The following is a 23,044-nucleotide window of genomic DNA, read 5'->3' on the forward strand; positions in this document are numbered from 1 at the left end:
TGGTAAGATTGTGGTTTTTTCTCCAAAGTTTGATTTTAAAATTACAAAGTCATTTGAATTGCTAAATATGCTTATGCATATGCTAGACACACAGCTCTCAAACAGTCTGACCTAAAAGAAAAAGAGAGACCAAGGGCCAAATTAAACAGCAATTTAGATGATATCTGATTTAATTACGCCACTTTATGACAGAATTCCCTACAAAGAGAATGCAAATATAAGGGCACTGTACTTGAAATAATTCAAGATTCATAGATTAACCACACCTGACATATTTAACTTCTTTTTATAACTCACTCTTTAATAGTTTACTGTTTTAAACCATAACAAAATAACAGACATGATTGGTGGGTGTGCATTAAACAGTGTCAGCTGCTGACACATTTTCATGCTCAATAACTATTTTCTTGTGAGGAAAACCTGTGCTCTCTTCACTTACATGTCTCTCACCAAATATCAGGACAATAGAGAAGTGTTCTAAGCATGACCTTTGGATATGCAGCCATAGTTCAGAAGTATTTATTGACAAGCAAAAGAACAAAATGTCCTTTTGTTTTGGTTGAAAATGATATATTTTTGCACAAAACCCCACTCTCACATAATGTAGTAGATTAAATTGTTAGATCTATTTGACATCTCTAAACTTTCTTTACTTAGTGAAGAGATTTTAGGAGTGCTTATAGTGTATCTAAGAGTTCCATCTTGCTTTGATGAGACTTTTTTTGTGACTTTGATCCAATTTAGAGTTTCCCCAAACTGGTAGATAAATCTTACATGTAGATAATTCTGGCAGCATATTGATAACAAAAGTATCTTTATATTGTAGCAAATGTGTCCTCTTAATTCTAGCACAAGGAAACCAAAATAATTAAGGATAAGAAAGATTGAAAGATTCGGTAATTAAAGATTGGCTTGAAAGAACTAGAGTAGTCATTCCAAGTCTAAAAGACTTGGAGCCAGATTCGTGGTCTTTCTTAAATCGTGTTTGTGTCAATAACTGTCTGAAAGCCATGGTGGACTCCTGTGCAGTAAAAAAGGGATAACAAACTGTTGGAAAACAAAGGATTCAAAAGTGGGAGAGGTTGATGGAGAGAATCCTGAAAACACACCTCTCAATAGCTCTGAGTCAGTGGAGGGAAGAGTCCCAGGAAGTACATGAAGGAACTGTGCTGCTGGTGGACAGAGGGTGGTGCATTCTGTGCTTTGGATGCATCACTGGTGAGGTTGTCCAGAAAATAACAAGTACTTTTTCAGCTGAGCCTTAGAACATAAAATACCTGCCTAAGGTCTGATAAACAAAGAACTTCCAGAATTTCCTTTGGTATCTTTATGCTTTCCCCAGGAAACAATGGTGCCACAGACGGAGAACATGCAGAAGTTACCTGTAGATCCTCTACTAGGAATCTTCCAGACAGCTCTAAAGCAGCATTTTGTTCTCAAGGTAGAAAGAAGCTGTTGTAGCACTCTAGCACTGTAGCCCAGTATTTTTATTCTCAAGCACCAAGTTCTGCCTTTTAGCAGCCCTTATATAAGTTCTGGATGGATTGGAATTCTGCCATGCCTGAACCCTTCAATAAATAATGCATTTATAGTTTTTTAATTAAAGTGGGCAAAATGTGTCTAGTTCTGTGTTGCAAATTGTCTCCTTTCAGTTTTATAGATTTTAAATACAAAGAAAATATTGTAAAAGTACAAGTTCATAGTAATTCCAGTGAGCCTTTAAAAATGTTTTTAAACTTAATATTCTGACTTGAAGTGCATTCATTTACTCCTGGGGAGGTTTGGAAGGTTATTAATATTTAATAGGAATGTTTCTGTAATTTGTTCCCAATGAGAGAAACCTCACTGCAGATTTAAACAGAGAGGCTTATCACAAGAAAGAGTAGAGGTGGGGAGAGATTTTCTGGCAAGAAGGCTTGGTTTATGGTTTTAAAATGTCCTTTTTACTATGAGGTCATTTTTCTCTAAGAGTTGGAGTGTTATAAGACAGTGCTTCTAAAGAGCATCCAGAACAAAATATGCTAAGCTCACTGTTGCAATGAGGAAAGAATTATTTTCTTAGCTCTCAATAGCCAAGTGGTGCTGTTAGCTAATCAGGGCACGAATATTTGCATAATATTGTAATATGATGGTACTATTATGGAAATTTTTTCAGTGCAATGAGCCACTAACATAGAACTGTTATCAAAATGGCTGGTCAAACTTTTTGCTATCAGTGGATCCTAATTCATCCTGAATAATAAGGGTAAGTTAATTAAATATGAATAATGAATATTAATAGAAAAAGCTGTTAAAGATGCTGAACAGGAATGAATAACAAGGGGAAGAGAAAGATGAAAGGTTATTATTTTGTGAATAAAAAGTTCTAGAGAAAAGCAGTTAATAAAAAAGATTTGTAAGTATATATCAAAGTGTAGAAATGGGAAGAGCAGTATACTCTGGCATTCCAATATCCCTCAACATTGTTTTTATATGATAGTAGTCAACTTGTCTCTAAGACTGTTAACTTCTAATGTAGATCAGTGATTTTTTTCTGCTCACTGCTAAATGAAAGGCATCTATGCCTTTGTATGTTTCATCTGTGGATGAAACAGCTCTACTTCTTATTCTTCTAATAGGAATAGGCATAGGTCTCACAGCATTAGGAATGACCTTTCCAGCCATACCCATCCCACTGTGTGACAGCCACTGTTTAGTGTCCAAGTTGCCACATACACTCCTGGAGTTTAAGGACACTCTCTAAAGTCTGAAGCTTGTCTGTAGTTGAGTGTAAGGTTTTTAAGATTACTGTTCCTTGTAATGTTATCACAGATCTTACATTTCTTCTTCTTTTCATTGAAATGCATGTCGTTCTGATCAGCTTAGGCCTTTCTAAAATTCAATGCAATTTCAGTATTCTGAAATTATTTTGGGTTTAGCAAATATTTTATTGGTAATACATTAATTTCAGTTTATATTAAAAGTTTTGTTGGTTTTTTTTTTTCATTATGCACCATGACACATTTTTGGTATCTGAATATAAGGATTAAAAACAAAAAAAAAACCATTGCTGTTCTTATACAATCTCAGGACTGGGAGCAGGAGTTTTAAAAAACAAAACATGACAAAACTAAGAATATCACATTTTTTTCATGTGCTCCTTCCCAAATGGTAATGACTGCCTGTGAAACAAAGATAGTTGTTACAACTTTGTTGGTTTGGATTGTATAGAACCATTTTGTTTCAGAATGGTTCTCTGTTAGTTCATTATTTTACTGGAAAAGGTGAGGAAATTTTTACATTTTGATTTACAAGTGTTTCAAAATAATACAAATAGAAAGTTATCTCTTTTTGTTCCCTGTAGATGTGATGACAAACTGCATTTCAATATCCACTTACCCTTTAATGTGACTCTTAAATATACTTGCTACATGAAGTGTACTACTACTACATGGTACTACTACTACATGAAGTGAAAATTAGATTTTATAAGGTCATTATTTTCACTATGTGGTTTTGGTAGTAGTATATAACCCTTGATTTTGTAACACTTGTCATAAAATACAAAAAAAAAAAAATATCTTGAAAGCAAAAGCTGAGCCTTTCCAAAGAGAGACTCTTCTTAAAACTTAAAAGGAACTTTGGTAAAAATATAAAGGGGTATTTTAATTTGTTTTGCTTTTATGGATAATGCCAAGTTATACTGATCCAATGCATGTCCAAAGATGGGGAAGAAGCACCGGAGGAATTAATCCTCACATCCAGCAAATTAGGACAGATGACAGTCAAAGTGAAGACCGGATAAAGCTACGGCCTGTGGTGGGAAAAGAGGGGGCCATGCACTGGAATGGCAGCAGGGTTCAAAAATTGAGGCCAGAACTGATGGCAGCTGGGGTCAAGTTCCACTGGGCTAGAAAGGAGACAGTGCCACACTGCTTTCCTCAACTTTGTGCGTCAGGAAGGCATGATAGCTGATCTGCAGAGAATGGACGTATATGTGAATCTTAAAAATAAAGGAGAAGAATGAACAGGAAAGGAGAAAAAAAGTAAATTTAAAATTATATTAATTTCAGGTGCAATGAGCAGCTCCACAGATGGAGGAAGTTAATATGTCAGTAAAATACTTTTCCAGTGCCAGCTCTTCTAGGAGGGCATTCCTCCTTTCTAGGAGCCAGTGTCTCAATGCAGGCTCTGCTGTACCTTTGTCCTGCCAGCCCCTCAGGCCCCTTTTTCCCAGGCACATTGGAATAATATCTCTCCCCACTGCTCTGATCCCAGATATTTCCAGCTAGCCATGCCATGTTCCTGCATCCTTCCTGTTTGAGGAAGGAGCTGTCAGCTCTGATTTTGTGGCGAGTTATAAGGGTTAGCACATAAGGTTTGCAGGTATGTGTTGGCAAGCTCAGTAGCTGACTTTTCAAGCTCCAAATGCTTGTATATATTTCTGCAAACACATGTGTGCATTCATGGTTACAGTCATATATTTATACAACTATAAATACGTGTGTGTATATATATACATACACACATGAATATAAAAGGCAGACTTCCAGGGAGACAAAAGCCATGAGAAATTTGGAAAGAGCTGCTGACAGAGAATATGTACATAAACAAAAACTGAATTGACAATTCACTGTGTTACATCTTTTTTATTGTACTTTAGCTAAAATAAATGTTTTGAACGTGTGTTTTCCTTTCCTTGTTGTAAGGGCTCATCTGTCTGTATTTCTGTGTGCCTGTTTGTTGAGAAACAGGGCTCCCGAGATCATCAGCTCCTCCTGCTCCAGCAGCTTTTCTCCCTGTCCTCTTTCTCTGTGCCCTGCCCTGTTGCTTCTGATATAAACCCACAGCTGCTGTTCCTGGGTGTTATCTCAATAGGATTTTTGCAGAGATCCTCTTTTACTCCTCCTTGAATAACTTCTTTGATTGTTGATTGGTTTTTTGTCTGTTTTTATTTTTTAGAGTTTGTTTGTTTGTTTTGTGGTGGTTTTTTGGGGTGAAATTTTTTTCTTTAGTTGGTTCTAAGGAGTGGGGGGTGAATATTTGGCTTTTGGGGTTTCTTTTGGTGGTTTTTGATTGATTGGCTGACTGATTGGGAGGGGTTATGGTTTGTCGTACTTTTATTTTTATCCTTTTTCCCCCTGAGACTCCAGAAATACCTGAGGAGAGATGAGAAAAATTAGAGAACTACATAATCTCTTTGATTGAGTATATAAATCACCTCAAGGTAGCAACAGCAGGAACGAAAAATGAAACTTGTTAGGCAGCTAAGGTTCTTGATTGCTGTGCCAGTTTTCTTTATCTTCTAAGAGTAATTTGAATTAGAAAAATTTGGCCTGCAAATTGAGGATTCACCCAACTCATATTTCTAATTTTATCTTTCTGTTTGCCTTGCCTTCAAATGATGTGGATGTGAAACAGAGATATAAACACCACCCAAGAAATCCTTCTCTACTCATGCCAGGTTTATGGCACATAGAACAAGCTGAATTATGAAATGAGTAAAACTTGTAGTGAGAAAGGGGATCTAAATAAGATATTTGTATGTTTGGCATACAGAACAGAAATGCAGAGGCACAGAATCACTTAAGCATGCTAAAAAATAAATTTTTGTTTTGCAGGCTGAACTCTCATGACAGGCTCATTAAAAGTTCTTGCTGCCAAATGCTGTTTGTTTCCACCTTCAGAACAGCCAATGTTAATAATGAGCAACTCCCCTTGCAAGTTATTTGCATAAAGTATTGTTCCTGTCAGTGGTGCAGTGCTAGGTGAGGATGAGAGGGAGGGCACACAGCAGATGAATTCAAGTGTCTGATTTAACCCATTGCAAAAACACTGGTGTAGTCTAAGCTGGTATGGAACATTCTTGATGAAATCTAGCTTAGCAGCACTTGACAGTAGGAGGGGTTTACTTCTGTTGAGTTAGATAACCGTACTTTGCAAGTAAGATATACAATATCCAGGATTACTATCAGAACCTTGGTTTGTATTTTGAGATTTTCCAGCTCCCTGAACTCTTAACTTCATGTGAAACATATGATTTCCTCTTGAGTCAGCCAGCTTCCTCTCCTCAAGTGTTTCTACTTTCACAGATGGCTATTACATGATATCTCTCCATTCCTCTGGGAACATTGTCAGCAGCTGGTGCATTCCCCATACAATAAAGCCTCCAATTATGTAGCAGTTCCACAGCAACAATCAGAATCATGGCATTATTAAAGAGAGGAGCACAGGACAAACACTGATTCATGTAGTTACTGTATAAACATCAGATCTTTGCTTATTGTTTTATTGTATGTCAAATTCCACAGCTTTCAGTTTAACTCAAATGAAGAGCCAAGGTAATATGGAATTATTTGTTTGCCTATCATTTGATACATATATGATCAGGAAGAATGAAAGGAGAGTTGGCCAAAAGCATACCAAATTGGTATCTTCATTAAGAGGCAGAACCAGGTATTTTACATTCAATCTATACCTCTACTGTTCTTCTTTCCCTTCTACAGATGTATGTGCCCTGTTCAAGACTTCTACTGGTCCTTTTAGCTATTGAATGACTCGCAAAAAACAATGAATTTTTTAAATATGAAATCATATATATTGGGATCTGGAGCACAAAAATATTTGCAGATGACTAATTTCTATTATACATTTAAAAAATCAATTAAGAAAAGAAGCCCAACAAAGCATACTATAGGCATCAAAACATGAAAAGGAAATCTGTGCAAGTATCAGTCTTCCAAATAATCAAGACTGTGGGCTATTAGCTAATGTGCTGTATACAATGCACAATTGTATGGACAATTTCTGAAGTACTGTGACCACTAAACCTTATAATAATGTGATTTATTAATTAAAATCTGATGCTTACTAAAAAGATCCACAAAGATAGGATCAGCTAACCAGAAGTGAATGGAATAGTGCAGCTGAATTAAAATTGAATTTATGAAAGTGAATGTAATATTTGAAAATATTTATTGTAGCTGCTGAGTTTTCTCTGTGTATGTGTGTTTTGTCTAAGATTTCTAAAATACTTTTTTTTGTCATTTGTGTGTGGTAGTTTTCATAAAGCATTCCCTCATCCTCATTCATGCCTCTCTGCATTTCCACTCATTTAATGAACAATCATCTGGTCTTACCAGACATTAACCACATGAATGAAGAAGACACCAACATGATATATGTGTCTTGTTTTCTGCTCATCAAAGATAAAAATGACCTGCCTTGTTTAAAATGCCAGTCAATAATATTCTTCCTCGGGCTTATTTTATTTCATTTGCTTAGAAATAAACATCAGTCAGTGGAAGTACAGATGCTGTATTTTAGAATTTAAATCTAAGAAGACAGTCATCTTAGACCAATTCTATGGTCTTGCCAAATAGACTAAGAAAACATAGCAGCAGGCAGTGACCCTACCTGAATTGGAAAAGGTTTTCTTCAAGTACAAGTATATAACAGTATCTGAGGATACAATCATTGTGATGTACAACTAGAAATATGATAAAATTGGGAAATCAATTCTTTTCTGCTTAGTTCTTCCATAAGAATAAAAGCTAATAAACAGATGTACATAATATTATCTGTTTGAAATAAACAAAATTAGTGTAGTAAAATATAATATTTAATGTTTAAGTTTATTATTTTTCTAGTATACTATCTCTCCTGTCAAATGGTATTTAAGTTCCTTGATGATCATATGAAAGGACCTATCCTTAGGGCAGTTATGAAGATATTCTAGTCTGAGTACAAAGAACATGCTTATGAATGTGTGGGACATGAAAGTTGTGGCACATTGGTTATTTATATTTGGGTTCATTTCTTACATGACCCTAAAAACTTTACTGCATAAATTTCTCATTTGGTCTATTAAAATTTTAATTGCTTCTCCATAGGAAGTGAATATAATATAATAAAAAGAAGAATGTGATTATCTGTATTTGGAACTAATATTCTCCCCTTTATTAATGGTCATCCATCTATGTCATGTATACTGAAATATAACTTTAGAAAATCTTTTTATATCATCCTATTAACATAGCATTAGCTATGAATTTAGAATTATGAATTAGAATTTGAGAACAACTCCAAATACCTAGTTCCTTCCCAGACTGACAAACTTGGGTCTAGACAAAGATCTTCTGTCCCAAAGTCAGTATGTGTTTGGATCTTCATCTGCAGCTTCCTACCCGTTTGTGTAAAATCATTTAAGGATTTTATCATCTTGATTTGATATCCTTTAAGCTAATTTTTAATTTTCCTTATTTATTTTTATAATCAAGGGTTCTGAAGCCCACCCTACGTGGCTTTACACTGAACAGAAAATAGTTGGTGTCTGGGACAGAAAGCCTCATTGACTAATGACTTTATTGCTAGGACTTTTCACTCTTATCTGCAGGTGGGCTTCAGTGGAAACTACCCAGAGCAAAATAAAATTGTCTTCAGTAAGAGTGGCCTCCTGCTTTTCACACTATCATACATTCTAATCAAGCATGTCTCTGACTAAAAAACAAGCAGATAGACACTGATAAAATTTGAAAATCTTCTCCTGGACAGGCTGAATGCTTGCTGTGGGCCATATTTTGTGTCTGTGCATCCCAGATGTTTTCTCTAATAAAAAAAATCAAATAAATGAAACCAACAACTACAAAAAACCCCAAAACCCAAAACAACAAACCAACAAACAAAAAAAAAAAAAAAAAGTGGAAAAATCCCACTTTTTTCATAAATGAAATATGCTCAGGTTTAGTGCATATCTTTATATTCAGGGACACCAGAACATCTGGGAGCAGCTATCCAAGCTCCAGACCACAGCTGGTAGAGGCTCAGGCTGTTCACAGCATAAACAGAAACAGTTTAGATCTGTCTGGCCTTTCCCACAAAGATGTAACCAAACGTCATGTGAGACCTGCTAAAGTCTAACTACTACTTTAGCTTTCCATCTTGAATCACTGAAAACTACATCAAAGCAGCACTTACTGTAATCCAGGATGAACAGGAATCATATATTCTACCTAATGTTGTTAGTTTCAGTGATGATCTTGGATTTTTTTTTTAATCTAAAAGTCTTTTCTGTTGCATGTGGAATCTCCTTTTATTATTTCATTAGTTTATCAAATAGATGATATATATGCAGAAATGGAGGCCTACCTAACCTATTTTTCTTTTGTTCACAAGGGAGTACTTCTAGACTGGAAACTATTTCACAAAACATACCAAATATGTTTGTTACTGGTTAGTCTTCTTTGTAGAAAGACAAATTAAATGGATTTATCTGTTTAATTTTCTAGCTATTGAAAAAAACGTTGGAAATAATTATATTAATTTTCAAAGTTTGTTAAAATTGAATGTGCACAGATGATCTCTTAATTACAGGATTGCACTGAAATATGTTTCCTGTAGTACTCTTAATATTAATGGCTTAAAATATTAAATAGATAGGTTGGAACATGAAATAGTTATGTATTTCCTGTATTTCAATTATTGCTGTTATGTCTCAATTTTAGTGCAGACATAGGTGGTTGTGTTACAGAAGCAGAGAATACTTAGTGTTGGGAAAGACCCCTGGAGATCAGTGTGCAACCCCTGGTCTAGTGTGGGGTCCCCCAGAGCAGGTGACACAGGAACACATCCAGGTGGGGGTTGAGCATCTCCTGAGGGAGGGAGCCTCCAAAACCACCCTGGGCAGCCTGCTGCAGTGCCACCCTCAATGTAAAGAAGTTCTTCATCAAGCTGAGGTGAAACTTTTCATGCTTAATTTATTTACGGCCACTGTTCCTTATCCTGTCACTGGGCACCACTGAAAAGAGTTTGGTACCATCTTCTTGCCACCTGTCTTGAAATATTTATATTAACTTAATAAAAGCATTAATGAGACCTGCTGCCAGCCTTTTTTTCTCTAGACTAAACACTATTCTGGATATTGCATTAAATATATTAAAAGCTAGTTGCTACCCTGAAAAATTTTTAATGGAAATAAGGAAAGCAAGGAGTAGGAGATAAGACTTATATTTCCACACTTCTTGCTTTAAAGACAGTTGATTAAGATGAGGGAGAAAACTGGGTTGAGGTAAGGGACTGCTAGCAATTTTTTTTTTTTTTTTTTTGCCAGATATCATCCTTGTTTTAAGAGCACTGGCAGTCTTTTTTCTTTTTTATTTTTTTGGTCAGCAAAAAGCTTATTGGTGCTCACTGACATGAGCACCTGTGGAATAAAATTACAAGAACAGAGCAATTAGCCATTGCCTTTTTGTTCCAGATATTTCCTGGCTTCAGGAACCATCCTTTTCTGTAATGAAGGTCCTAAGGATGCTATTTTGTTCCAGCATTTTATCGAGATTTTACTTTTGTCACACTGGAAAGGTACAAGGCAGGATCAGAAGAGAAAGTTCTTACCCAGCTCTCAGGGTGAATAAAATGAACCACTAATGATTCAGAATATTTGGGCTGACAGGGGGCCATGCCTTTCTGCTGCTCTACACTCTACCTTCATAACAGAGTTGATATGTCACTCCTGTTATGATCCAGTGCAGAGTTCTCCTATTTCTACTTATTCTCAGGATTACAGAGCTGCACAACAACTCTTGCTTTTCTATAAAAGAAAAAAAGTTGTCAATTTGTGTGCAATGTAAAAATTTTGTTTGTTATTGTTTCAGGACACAGCAGGCCAGGAGAGGTACAGAACAATTACCACAGCTTACTACCGGGGTGCAATGGGCTTCATTTTAATGTATGACATCACAAATGAAGACTCTTTCAATGCTGTGCAGGATTGGTAAGTAAAAATTGGAATTTATATTAAATAAATACTCAGAGAGTATGTATGATATCACTTATCTGCTGTGATAGTGTAAATTGTTTTGGAAGACTTCCAGTTAAATGCTCAAGCATTCCTATACCTGAATATATGGTGGTGGGGTTTTTATCAGTCAGGAAAGACAATAAATATTTTTAAATGTTTTGCATATAATTAATTGTAACCATTGTGTTTTCTCTAATTTCAGTTCATGTCCAATATTGATGCTACTAAAACCAGAAATATGCTAATATGGAGATTAACTGCTAAAATACCAGAAAGTGTTTCCATACTTTATGGAATAAAATGAGATACCATGTTTGAGCATAATTTTTGAATTTAATTTTTTTATCTGTAGCTACATATACATTGTTCTGTCCATCCTGTTAATCAATTGTTGAAGTGAGTGAACTTTATCAGAATAGCAGAACCCCTAGAGTGGATGGAATTTGTATTAACCTGGTGTTATGTGAATGTACAGATGTCTCCATGAAAGTGGAGATATCATTTTAATCACATGAGTCAGTCAGCATCCAGAAAATTTAAATCGTTTTTAAGTAAAGCTAACATAAAAGGAAAGTCAGAGTTTCTTTCAGTGATTTTTTTTTCCTTTATGAATTATTTTAATATCCATAACCCTCTCAGCAGTTTTCTGAGTGATATGAATAACATTTGTCATGTGTGCTCTACATGCTGTCTTGCATATAGTTCCCACGGGACAACTGAGTTTGAAAGAGGATTTTGTTTTGAGTTTGTGTGGCTTGTTCAGTATGTTTATTTGGCTTTTTAAAATTTATTTTAAGATATGTTCTAGTGTGTACTTCTTTCAGGACAGACAAGTTCAGAATTCAAATTTAAAATGTAATGATGCTGTGATGCCTGTTTTTAACAGAAATTATTGCCCAGCATTAAGCCATCCAAGAAAAATAATTTTCTCTCTTTCATGCTCTTCTAATTATCATTGTGGTAGAAGGTGTCACCAAACCCATGGAACACTTTCCCTCTCCACACCTAGTATTTTTCTTGGTCTGTATAAGATGAGATTGGTCATTTATCACTCTGAAAATAATAACTGAAAACCTTAGCTTGACTCTGCTGCAGTGAAATGGGATCTTGGGTTGACTAACGCTTCCCATGTAAGCACCAGGGATGTAGTCATTTACAGTCCTCCAGGGGAAAGAGCCAACTCCAGACTGTGTCCCATCATTTCTTCATCAAGTTATCTCTATGCCTCTACAGAGGCACATGTGTGAGCAACTCCTTCCATTTTTGAGAGAATCTATAAGCTTGCATGAGTAGTATAGATTAACTATCTTTGGACAATTGACTGTATCTGAGTGGAGTCTGTTTGATACTTCAAGAGGAAGGAACCTTTGCTCTCCCTGAGTTATGACAAAGGGATATTTTCCCCATGTTTTACAAGCTGGAAACATGGTATAATTACTTGCTATTACACATTTGTGACTACAGCTCTGTTCAACAGCATAAGACACCTCCTAGCAGGAGGTGGCTGAAAGTGTTAATTCATAGATCCTGCTGCAAAAGCTTAACAAAAACATGAAATCAAGGAGTACATCAATCTCCCATCTGAACCTGCAGATGTGACTGCCAGTGGCACTGCTTTCTGGCCCTGCCAGATGAAGCACCTTCTTGTTTTGTCCTGTTTTTCATTGTCCATGGGCTGATTCTATTCTAGCACTGGGTTGATAATGTCTTGTCTGGGACCAGCTGTGGTCTGAAAATTTCATTGTCTCATCTCCAGGCAAACCAGATGGCATACCATGTATTATCTCTCTTCCTCTAACACAAAGACTCCTTTCATAGCAAGTGTAAATATGAATACTTATTATTAATTTTCCCACCTGTTTGTTTTCCACTCTCCTAGATCTGTTATGTTTGGCACTTTGTCTCTCCTGGTAAAAAGTAACTAGGCTTCATGCTAATTAAAAAGAAAAAAGTCACTGTAAAATAAGAAAATATTTTAGAGCTATGGAGTTCTTAAATAGATTAATTATGAAATATGATTTTCCAACCAGTTTTATCTAGAAGTTTTACAAAGAGTTGACAGCTCTTGCAGAAATTTGGTAGAAAGAAAGGGTTGCAGTATTATGTGTCGAGAGGTACTGAGAAGTAATCTGCATGATGAAAGGAAATGACAGATATGCTGAGTGCCTCACTTGTCAGGATGAGACATAGATTTGCCTGTTATTTGTATTTTTAATGTCATAAGCTCAGTTGCTGTTCTGCTGTTCTTCCTTTTTTCATTTCTCCCATCTCACAGTTCATAATTAATTTTGATCAGCCCTGGCTTCAATTTTTATAGTAATTGCACAGCTTGCTTCTGAATGTGAGAAAAGTTAAAGAAAACTGGCAGTTACCAATGCTGCAGAAATGCAAACGTGGCCATGTGCAGGTATCTATGTCTTTCTGAAAGTTACAGGCAGAGAAAGCAGGGGCTTTTAAGTCCTTTTGGGGCTGAAAGTGCTTTTCTCTGTGATAAATGTGCCTCTCTAAGCAGTGGTGCCTTTTCATATGCATGGACAGCAGATCAAGTCCAACTTCAAATCACATCACATCAGCTTCAAGGCTTGATCTAGAAACGGCACTGCAGTCAGGACAATGAATCTAAAGGTACATTTTAGGTTTGGATAAAGGACTTTGGTTTAAAATGTGTGTTGGGATTATTTTTTATATTGAAATAATTTTTTTGCTGCCTGAAAATATGACTGACGTTACTCCTTTTTAACTACAGATATAGATAAATAATAGTTGCACCTCTAGAAACCATATCTAAGTTAGCATGTATCTATTCAACTGTGAAAAATTCTCTATTCAATGCTACTATTAAGATTTTATATTAAAAAAATCGGTATCCATAATTTTTTTCTATTAGCACCTATATGTGTAATATGTAGCCAAGAATTCAGAGAGAGTGGATTTGTGCTGAAAGTCTGGCTGCTAGCAAAAAGAGCAAATCAAACATGCTTTGACTCAGCAGTTCTATGGAACTCTCCCCAGGGTCTGAATCTGCCTTTACTAAGAGGCTTTTTCTATCAGCAATGCAGCTAATGCTGCAAGATGTGTACCTTGAAATAGCTTGATGCACTTTGGTCTTGTCATCCTGAAAATATGAAGATTTTGGAAATGGATATATTTCCTTTAAATAGGAATCAGTTGTAGAGCATTATTTTCTGCTTGCCTGAGTTTTAAAGTAGAAAAAAGTTATAACCAAATAGCCTAAAATTCCCATTTAGTTGATTTTTTAAGACAGCATCTATATGTTTCAAGAAAGTGGCCTAGTGGGATCTTTTTTCTTTAGAAATTCCTCCTAATTAAATTTGAAGGAGAAATAGGTGAATGTTGAGAGTGGCTTGATGCCACCTCAATGTGTAATTTTTAGTTCAGTTCACAGTGCTTGCATTAATTCCTGTTTTATCCTAGCACCTGTAGCATCTACATTTGCTAGCCTTTTCTCTCTATACATTTCACTTGGAGGTGCTATGCCACTTTTCATCTTAGTGTTCAGGGTGCATAAGTTGTCTCCTTAATGGCAGTGGTTCCTTATGGTAGAAAGGAGAGGGTGAAGGCTGTGTAACTGTCTTTGCTACTAGTACTACTCAATATGCTGAGTTCTGTAGAAGTTCCACAGAAATAAATGTCTCTGGCTGCAAGGGCACTGCTGAATCAAAGTTTTTTATGTGCCATAAAGTATTATCCTCTCTTATCACTGACACTGCCAATGCATAGCTTTAGGAAAACTCTCCATGAAAAAGGACAAACATAAACTTGTTTTTCTAAAGACTTTTCTTGACAACATTTGATGTTAGGATTAAGCATCACTCTGGCCTGAACTACTTGCCTTGATAAAGATACTTATATTATTCTTCCTACTAAACCTTGAATTAAAATATGCACATTACAAATAAGAATTTCTGCAAATCCTTATCAAAGTGGTTTGTGTCTTGAAAAGAGAAAACATTTTCTGTGGGTTTACTGTCCAAAAACTAATTAATGTATTATAAGTTAATCAAGAAAGACAGATGTTTTCATGGCATTTTTCATTTGTTCCTGTCTTTATGCTCTTAAACCACAGAAAGAAACATGTTTGTGGAACAGAAATTTTTTGTACGTGGTCCTTGGTCCTATTGGCTCTTACTCTCACTTGCTCCTTCCATTTGTTTTGTTGTGGGCTTAAGGGCTTCTGTAGGTTTTACACCACTCACTTGAACCTCCTTCACTATAAATGTGACATTTTCTTAGATTCTAGGCAGCCACCCAGTATCAGGGTGTCCATTCGGCTGCCCTCTGCTGCATCAATGCTGCCAGTGGGAAGTCTAATAAGAAAGAGAAGTAAATAGTGACAGAGTTCCCTCAGAGTGCACTATGTCTTTCTTTTCCCTCTAATGTGAACTCAGGCAGTACAGTCAGTAAGTCACTGACAGCAATCACACACCAGGTCCTGCTCAGTCACCAGCTGGTGAGTGCAGTTCCTCAGTGGAGCTTGTCTCAACAACAAGCTTCAGGATTAAGTCACTCTTGACTTCCACTGGACCTAATTGGCTTAAATAACTTTTTATATATCTATATCTATATGTATCAGCTGACATGCTTGTTGATTAGGGCAGCTGTTGGCCATAACCAGACATGAACTATTACCACCACATTGCAGTCTTCTTGTTAGCAGCAGCGGCACACTGGCAGCTACATCATAAGTGTGGCTGCAGCTTCTAAAATGAGAGTAGCTACACCTTTCTCTACAGCTGCCACCCCTGCAGATAAGGGCTGAAGTTCTGGGGATTGATCTTTTCATGGTATACCTGGTCTGTGGTAAGGAAGGATGCATCACTCCTTTCCTAAGACCCTTTTCCTCAGTCATAGAAATGTGGAGGTCTGTCTGATACAAAATGGCCAGAATCTTTTGTCTGAGAAAACATAAAAAGCTAGCAAATTATGCCTTGCGGCTACCTACATCTGGCAAGAGGACCGCTCTGGCTTAACTATCCCCATAAACTTGCTTTGTTGGACTGGAAATTTCACAGTGGAGAATTATTGTCCATTTGATGAGGTAATGCAAATAGCCATTCAGAGGACTGTTGTTCATTAAAGGATATGTCTTCCAATCTGTACCACATCCTGCTCTTCTTCAGATATGATGGCTGGGAGTTACACTGAGGTGGATAAAAGCAAACCAGATGATCAGATAAGTATCTGAATGCTGCTGGGCTGAACTTCTGTCCATTAATTAGATCATGTTAAGGTACTCTTAATGAGAGTTTCAGTTTTGTCTGTTTTTTCATATGATAAAGCTTTTATTTTTCAAAAGGTTAAAGTGGAAAATACCTCTGACAGGCTAGTGGTGAGCTGCTGGAGTTTATCAAGAAGATAAACAAACTTAGGGATGGTAAAATATAACAGTATGCTAAAGAAGGTACATGAAACGCTGAGTTTAATATTTAGCAAGTCTGTCCATTTTATAGTTACATACTGACAATAGTAAAAGAAACAAACCCTGGTATGTTATAATTAACTCACAATGTTTATATTTGTTAATAATAAAAGTCTTACAATCTTGTGACAATAATAGTTTTTACTGGCTGGGCAGTAACTAACACACTCTTATCTCCCTGTAACTGTTTATTGACAGAGTTACAAAGTTGCTCAGCATTCCCAAATGAAAGCTCTGCTGCCAGCCAACACAAGTCCAATCAGGGACTTAATAATGTTCCTGAACAATTTCCGTTCTCATCTGAAGCTGCAGGTTATTAATTTTTCTCAGAACTCTAATATTCTGAATCTGTTACTCTTCAGAGGAATATCACGATCCCTGTACTACAGTTAAAGCTTGAAATTTGCTGATGGAGCTGTTCCTTTGGGGTTTCAATTTTGCATTTACCTTTTGCAAGTTGGGATATTTCAATAGCATTAAGACTGCAGTTTCAGTCATGCAGCCTGGATGATTTTTGTTCAAAATCTCAAAAAAAAACCAGACTGTGTGAGTCAGTAGTAAAGCAGTGTACAACTTTGCAGGCAGTATGAAGTTTAACTGAGTCCTTCTCCCTTATGAACTTTCTTACCTCTGCTCCCCTCTCCCCTCCTTTCCTCTGCACATCAAGATGCCCTGTTTCGAGTGTCAAGCCTTGGCAGGTGTGGGAGTATATCAGCTATGTGAGATACAGTCTATATGTGGGGGAGTACAACAAGATTTATTGAAATTGATCCCTATGCTCAAAAACTGCCATTAATGTTCTTGCATTGAAACATTAACTGCAATGAGACACAGCAATATGACCTGCTGGTAGTGGTTCTTATCAAAGCATATCCAAATGCTAGTTAGGGGATTTAGGTTGTCTTTCATCAGATCATTGCAAGGCCTTGACCATTAAACCAAAGGCATTTATAATGAATTCTCCATAATGGCAGGTTTTAGCCTTCTTTTTAAGTCAATTTCTTTCCTAATGTCATTTGTTGTGCTGTTATGCTAATAATAAAATTGTTAATTAAGAAAATACTAAGAAAATAAAGCCTTAATTGTAAATACAGCTTAGTACCATCATCATTTGACCAAGGATCCCTAAAAGAACTTTTCTGTCCTTTTAGTGTCAGATGACAGTATGTTAAAGACAAATAAACATTTCTGATTGGATATGAATATAAAGTCATTATAAAATAAGGGAAAGAAAAGGAAAAAATATTTTCATTCCAAATTAACGTTTTTACTTTTACCTGATGCTTGTTCTTATTTTCCAGAGTACAAGAGGCATTACAGTCTCTCTAAGTACAACAAAAAAATCTTGCCAACTATTTGGACCAAGATTTTGCATGCTTATTAAATGTGCTTTAGCAGAAAATATGCTTTCAAAGGATGAATTTATCTAGATATTGTGAAAACTGGCAATAAAAACTGAACCTTCCAAGTCACAAACTGGTGTTCAAACTCCCCACAGGGACCAGAGGAGGGACTGTCTTTAGACTTTAATCCTTCTCTGTGGTGGCCACCAAACAAATGAGGACTGCCTCAGTGGCTGAATTTGTTGACGTTACCTTTCGCAAATAATGAAGCACCACAGAAGCCTGCAACCAAGCTGAGATGCTCAGGGAGAATTTGGGATAACAGTGTTTCCAATACAGAAATTAAATTGTCTCACCCATACTTGGATATCACGGTGCAGTGCTCAGTTCTGCATACAAATTATTCTTGCAAAGTTATGCATTGCCCCTGAGATTAGACCCAGCACAGCTTGCTTTAGCAATTTAGGACTGACCATCGCAAGGGGTCACGCAATGGCCACGCAGTGATAACATGTGTGAAATATTTAATCGCTAAATCATTGCTTTAGAAGGAGACTGACAGCTATAGTTTAACTGGAGTTGGGGATATGGTTTTATTTAAGTTGGGGAGAGGGAAGTAGAAGGCACTGGTCTGTGCACAACTCCGGGAAACAAGGTATCTGCGTTTCCACAAGAAAAGCATGGAAAAGCAGATACTACTGCACAGCAGATTAGTTTTAACTCTACCAAGGACAGTAGTGACTTTATCCTGTCTTATTTCTTGATCCCATTGGAATTTTAAAAAATCAAACTAAAAGTCAATTCCCACATGAAAAGATGAGAAAAATTGTATCTGTCCAATGTTCAGATATTGGGGAAGCAGGGAAGGCTCTCCTAAGCTCCTCATATCTCTCTACTTGTAGTAAACATGCTCTGCCATAAGTTCACATCATGAAAAACTCCAAGGAGAAAAATAAATCAATGCCTTTTATCTTCAATTGCCTTCTCCCACTCATATGATACATCTCTATTTACAGTGCTTTGTACACAGCAAGAGAAAACAAATGTTATATCAATTAAAAAGCAATTCATACAGAACAGCTCCCTTGGAAAACCATAATACTGACAAAACTGATTTCAGGCCCAGTTTGGCAGATAAAACTGCATGACATTTTCAGTTTTTCTATATCTGCATGATATCCCCAGTTTTGTTTTTTAAAAGAGGCCATTTAGATAATGCCTGGAACAGGCTTACCTAGAGACAAAGGCAAAACAAAGTTAAAAAGATAAAAACAGATATATTTAACAAAGGACCTTCAGGTATATTAAGGGCAGACAAAGCCTCCCCAAGGGGCTACACCCAAAATGGACAATGGACATGAGTTTTTCAGACAGATATAAATTTAGTCTATTTTCATATCAGGGGTTCATTCTCCAATTTTTGCTTCAGGTAATGAAGTCGTATTCCCCCAGTTTGCTCCCCCTACTGCTATTCACTTTTGTTTATACATTTCAGGGCCTGGGACAGAGGGTGTCCTTGGTTCTGAGGCTTGCAAGGATTGGTTTGTCTGTCCAAAATGCGAAGAGATCTTACTCTCTATGGAGTTCAGAGTCCAGTACAGGATCTGAAAATATTAAAGTTAAAATCTTACAGTACATTGAGTGAGAAAATGAGCGTCTGTCACCACTTCATCTGTCATGAGGTGGTTGCTTTTTCCTGTTGTTCCTGGAGGGAAAAACGCTGTAATAAATCCATATTAATTGAACACATTGAATTCTTACTTAGATATGTGTGTACATTAGCAGAGCCAAAGTGTGCTAAAGAAAGCAAAAATAAAGGAGAAAAATGAAGTTAATTCTGCTTCAAAACAATCCTGAAGAAAGGACAAGACTCTAGCAGTTTCTTTTGCTGGTCAGTGAGAGGAGCCTGTGTATTACAGCTCGCTTGTTACAAGCCAGAGAGCAGCAGAATTGACTGTTACAGCCTCTGGGAGAAAGAGAGAGAGAAAAATATGAGCCAGGCAGAATGGGCGGGAACGCAGGCCCTCCTTTGATGTAATATTTAGCATTAGTCCTTTCAGTATAACAGAGCTGAGTGTTACGGCCGCTGGGAGAAAGGGAGAGAACAAAATATGAGCCAGGCAGAATGGATGGCAATGCAAGCCTTCCTTTGATGCAATATTTAGTACCAATCCTTTTGGTTTTGCTTGCTTGGAAAGAATCAGCAAACACACATTAAGACTCAATGACAAGAAACCTGCACCTGCAATTAAAAAAAAAACAAAAAGGGAAAAAGAAATGCATAGATTAAAATTGTTTACGTAAACTGTGGTAAAGTTGAGCCAAAATAATTCATATTTTACTGATTACATAGATATAACTTTGATGCATATATTAAAAAAAAATATATATACATAAGATATATATATAGATATATTTTTATATATAGATATATAGAAATATAAATTTTGCATTGTATTTTTAGATGGAAAAATTGAAATTTGCAATTTTAGCCTCTGTCCTTATTTATTACATCCTTTTAAATTATATTTTCCGAGCTTTTAAACTACAAATGCTCAATTCTTTGCATAGAAGTTAAAGTTATAATTCTAAGCAGATTTAAAGAGATTTCCTTCATAGATCAAGGAAAATAAGTGTTGGTAGTTTATCTGAACTACAAATGCTTATTCAGTTTTTAAAATCTTCTCAGAGTTTTGTTCTCTATGCATACTTGAGTGAGTAGATTACAAAAAATATAGAGAAGTAACTAAGAATGATTAGGAAATGTTGCCTCTAGCAACTCATACAATATCTGCTAATAGACATTTATATTCTGAATGTCATGGGTGTTTAAAATGACTTTCCAGTCTCCATGGAAACTCTACTGAGTTAGTTACTGCAGTCACAGCTTAGATATATAAACAAAAGCAAGGGTATGATGGCTAGAGGGAAAGTCTGCGTTTATCTGAGATTAAAGGGCTTTTCACAGTGTCTACCATAGCAAACCAGTCTTCCAATCCACTGGGCTATTAAAAATCCAAAACCTAATCTTTTTCTCACATTTAAGTTTGGATTTTATATTTTAAATAGTTAATTTGGTGTTTTCAATTTGCTTTCCCAAAAGAAAGAACTTTCATATTTTCAAGAATTTTGGGATATGTTACAAGCTGTTTATGAGACTATCTAAATTGCAAGCTTTGAACTAAAGCTGATTTGTTTTAATTCCAGTTCTGTTCTCTCTTTCACAGTGAAGTTATACAAGGAAATCTATTCAGAGATTACAATAGCTGTCCTGCCAGTTTTATTTGAAGTATTCCAGGAGGAAGAAGGGAGGTGTGGAAGAGAGTGACAAACTGTGATTCTCTTTAAGATTCCAAAAAGTGATGCTGATCTACTCAGCAGACAGGGAGTACAGACAGAGAAAGTGAATGGTCTGAGGCCCTGTCTCCTTGTTGGAGAAGATGGCAAATTCCCAAATGAACAGAAAGGAAATTTTTAAAGAAGGCATCTGAAAAAATAAATAGTCAGCCAAAGGGAAGCAAAGATGTTTGTCCAGAGTGAGTTATGCTGAAGAGTTTGGTGGGGTTTGGGTTTGTTTTCTTTTGTGGGTTTTTTTATATTTGTTTCTTTGCTTGTTTTTTGTTTTATTTTGTTTTGTTTTGTAGAGAAGAACCAGAATGTAATCAGACATCCTTCTGAGCTTTCCTCTAGTCAGATTCTGTAGTGGGTGAAGGGCAGAAACTTGCTGAGGGCCACAGTACTTGCAGAGGAATGGGGATCACAGACCTGTGGGAGATATCACAGGGACCTGTGGGAAGCAGAAAATGTCATTAATCAGAGGGAGTTTAGTGAGAGCTGTGGAATGAGGCAGCTTGAGCACCCACTGTGATTGGGATGAGGAAGGTGGGCTCACACACTAAAATCACTGAGGAATAGTTGCTAGAAACTTGTCTTTGTTTGGTATTTATTTTATAGATCTTTATTTAATTCATATGTAGCATCATGCTGATTTTCCTCCTTAGTCTCTATTGCATCACTTTAAAAATAATTTTTCACTGTTTTCTGGCTGTCTTCCATATTCTCTGTTTTTGTTGCGGTTAGTTTTTCTCCTGAGTCCAGAACACCAACCTTTTCTTGGGAAGCATCTTCCAAAAAAAGAGGTTTATCCTCTCCTCACTTAACTGGTGAAAGATATTGTGGGAAGACTCAGAGGAGGAAGGAAAAAGGCTTTTGCTAGAAAGAAAAATTCTGAGACTGTGAATACTTCATAAAATAGAAGTAGATTTGTAAAATACATTTAAACAAATCTTGAATTTTTTTCTGTTTTTACTTAGAGTCTGCCAGAGCCCACTCATGAACACGTGTATTTCTGGAAAGTTTCTGACACAGATTTTTTGCATTTCAGTCTGATTTTTTAAAATAATAAATTGTTGAAGTTTACTTTTCTAACTGCAAAGGTTATCTTGAAAACAATGCAACAAAAGACCAAACTACAGTATTTCAATATTGATCTGGTATATTCGTACCACAAATCAGAAGCTGATAATGACGGTCCTTTCTCCACAAAATTGTTACCTTAGCACTGACAGCTAGCAGGCACTTTCAAAGAACACTCATCTCCAAACAACAGAGAGCTGTGTTCTCCCAGAATTGCAGGAATGGCTTGGAAAAGCACAGCTATCCTCCTTGTACAGGCAGCTCCCTGCTGTAAGAACATTGTCAGCTCTTCTCCCTGGGCAATAATAACCCACACTGCTCTGAAGGAACAGTTTCAAGTGCTGGTGTTCATCCCATGAGCTACTGGAAGATGATGAACACAAAGGCTTGTGTTGAATAGCGTGCAGCTTAGTGCAGTTTATATTTCCATAAGGTGGGCTAAGTGAGGACAGCTGGACACTGTCTTCTCTAGCCCGTTGTCCTGTGCAGAGGAAATGTTTAAGTTTTCTTTTATGGCTTCCAGACTAAAGCTTCCTCATCTGGAGCTACCTTATTCCCTAGGCACACACAGAGCTTGCTGTTTTCTCTTGCAACTCAGACAGACGGAAAGAGCTGAGGTAGTGTTTTGAAGTGTCAAGTTGCATTGTATGCACATGTTGGATTAAGATGCTCTTGTATCACCCCACAGATTGCACAGATCCCTGTCACAACTTCATTTCCTGCAAAGGTAATTTTTGCCTTTGTTAAGGCAAAAGTCTCCTTGTGTGCAGCATTCTCACCAATATACAGTCTATTGGAACCGTTTATAGATTTATTTAATGAAGATGTTGGAGAAAATGAATTAAAATTAAACTGCAAGACCTGTCAAGGTGAATTAAAATGTAGACTGATTCTTGTTTTGTAGAATATTTAATTACCTTATTCTATGATGTATATGTGTGTACAATATGTTTCTATATTTTCTATGTTTATTCACCTTTTTAAGAGTCAAGCAGAGTGAACACTGATCTCTTCTAGACTTGGACTGACTTGGACTAAAATTTTGACTTCAATTTTGCAAAAAAAGAA

General features: G+C 36.4%; 1 protein-coding gene across 1 annotated transcript in view; it reads left to right on the forward strand.

Moving 5' to 3' along the window:
- RAB3C (RAB3C, member RAS oncogene family) overlaps positions 1-23,044 on the forward strand; it is a 115,478-nt gene that overhangs the window by 41,388 nt on the left and 51,046 nt on the right. Inside the window, 1 exon segment of the mRNA XM_063181490.1 lies at positions 10,632-10,750. Coding sequence (XP_063037560.1) covers positions 10,632-10,750 — 119 coding nt within the window.

Source organism: Melospiza melodia, chromosome Z (genome assembly GCF_035770615.1).
Source record: "Melospiza melodia melodia isolate bMelMel2 chromosome Z, bMelMel2.pri, whole genome shotgun sequence".
Lineage (NCBI taxonomy): Eukaryota > Metazoa > Chordata > Aves > Passeriformes > Passerellidae > Melospiza > Melospiza melodia.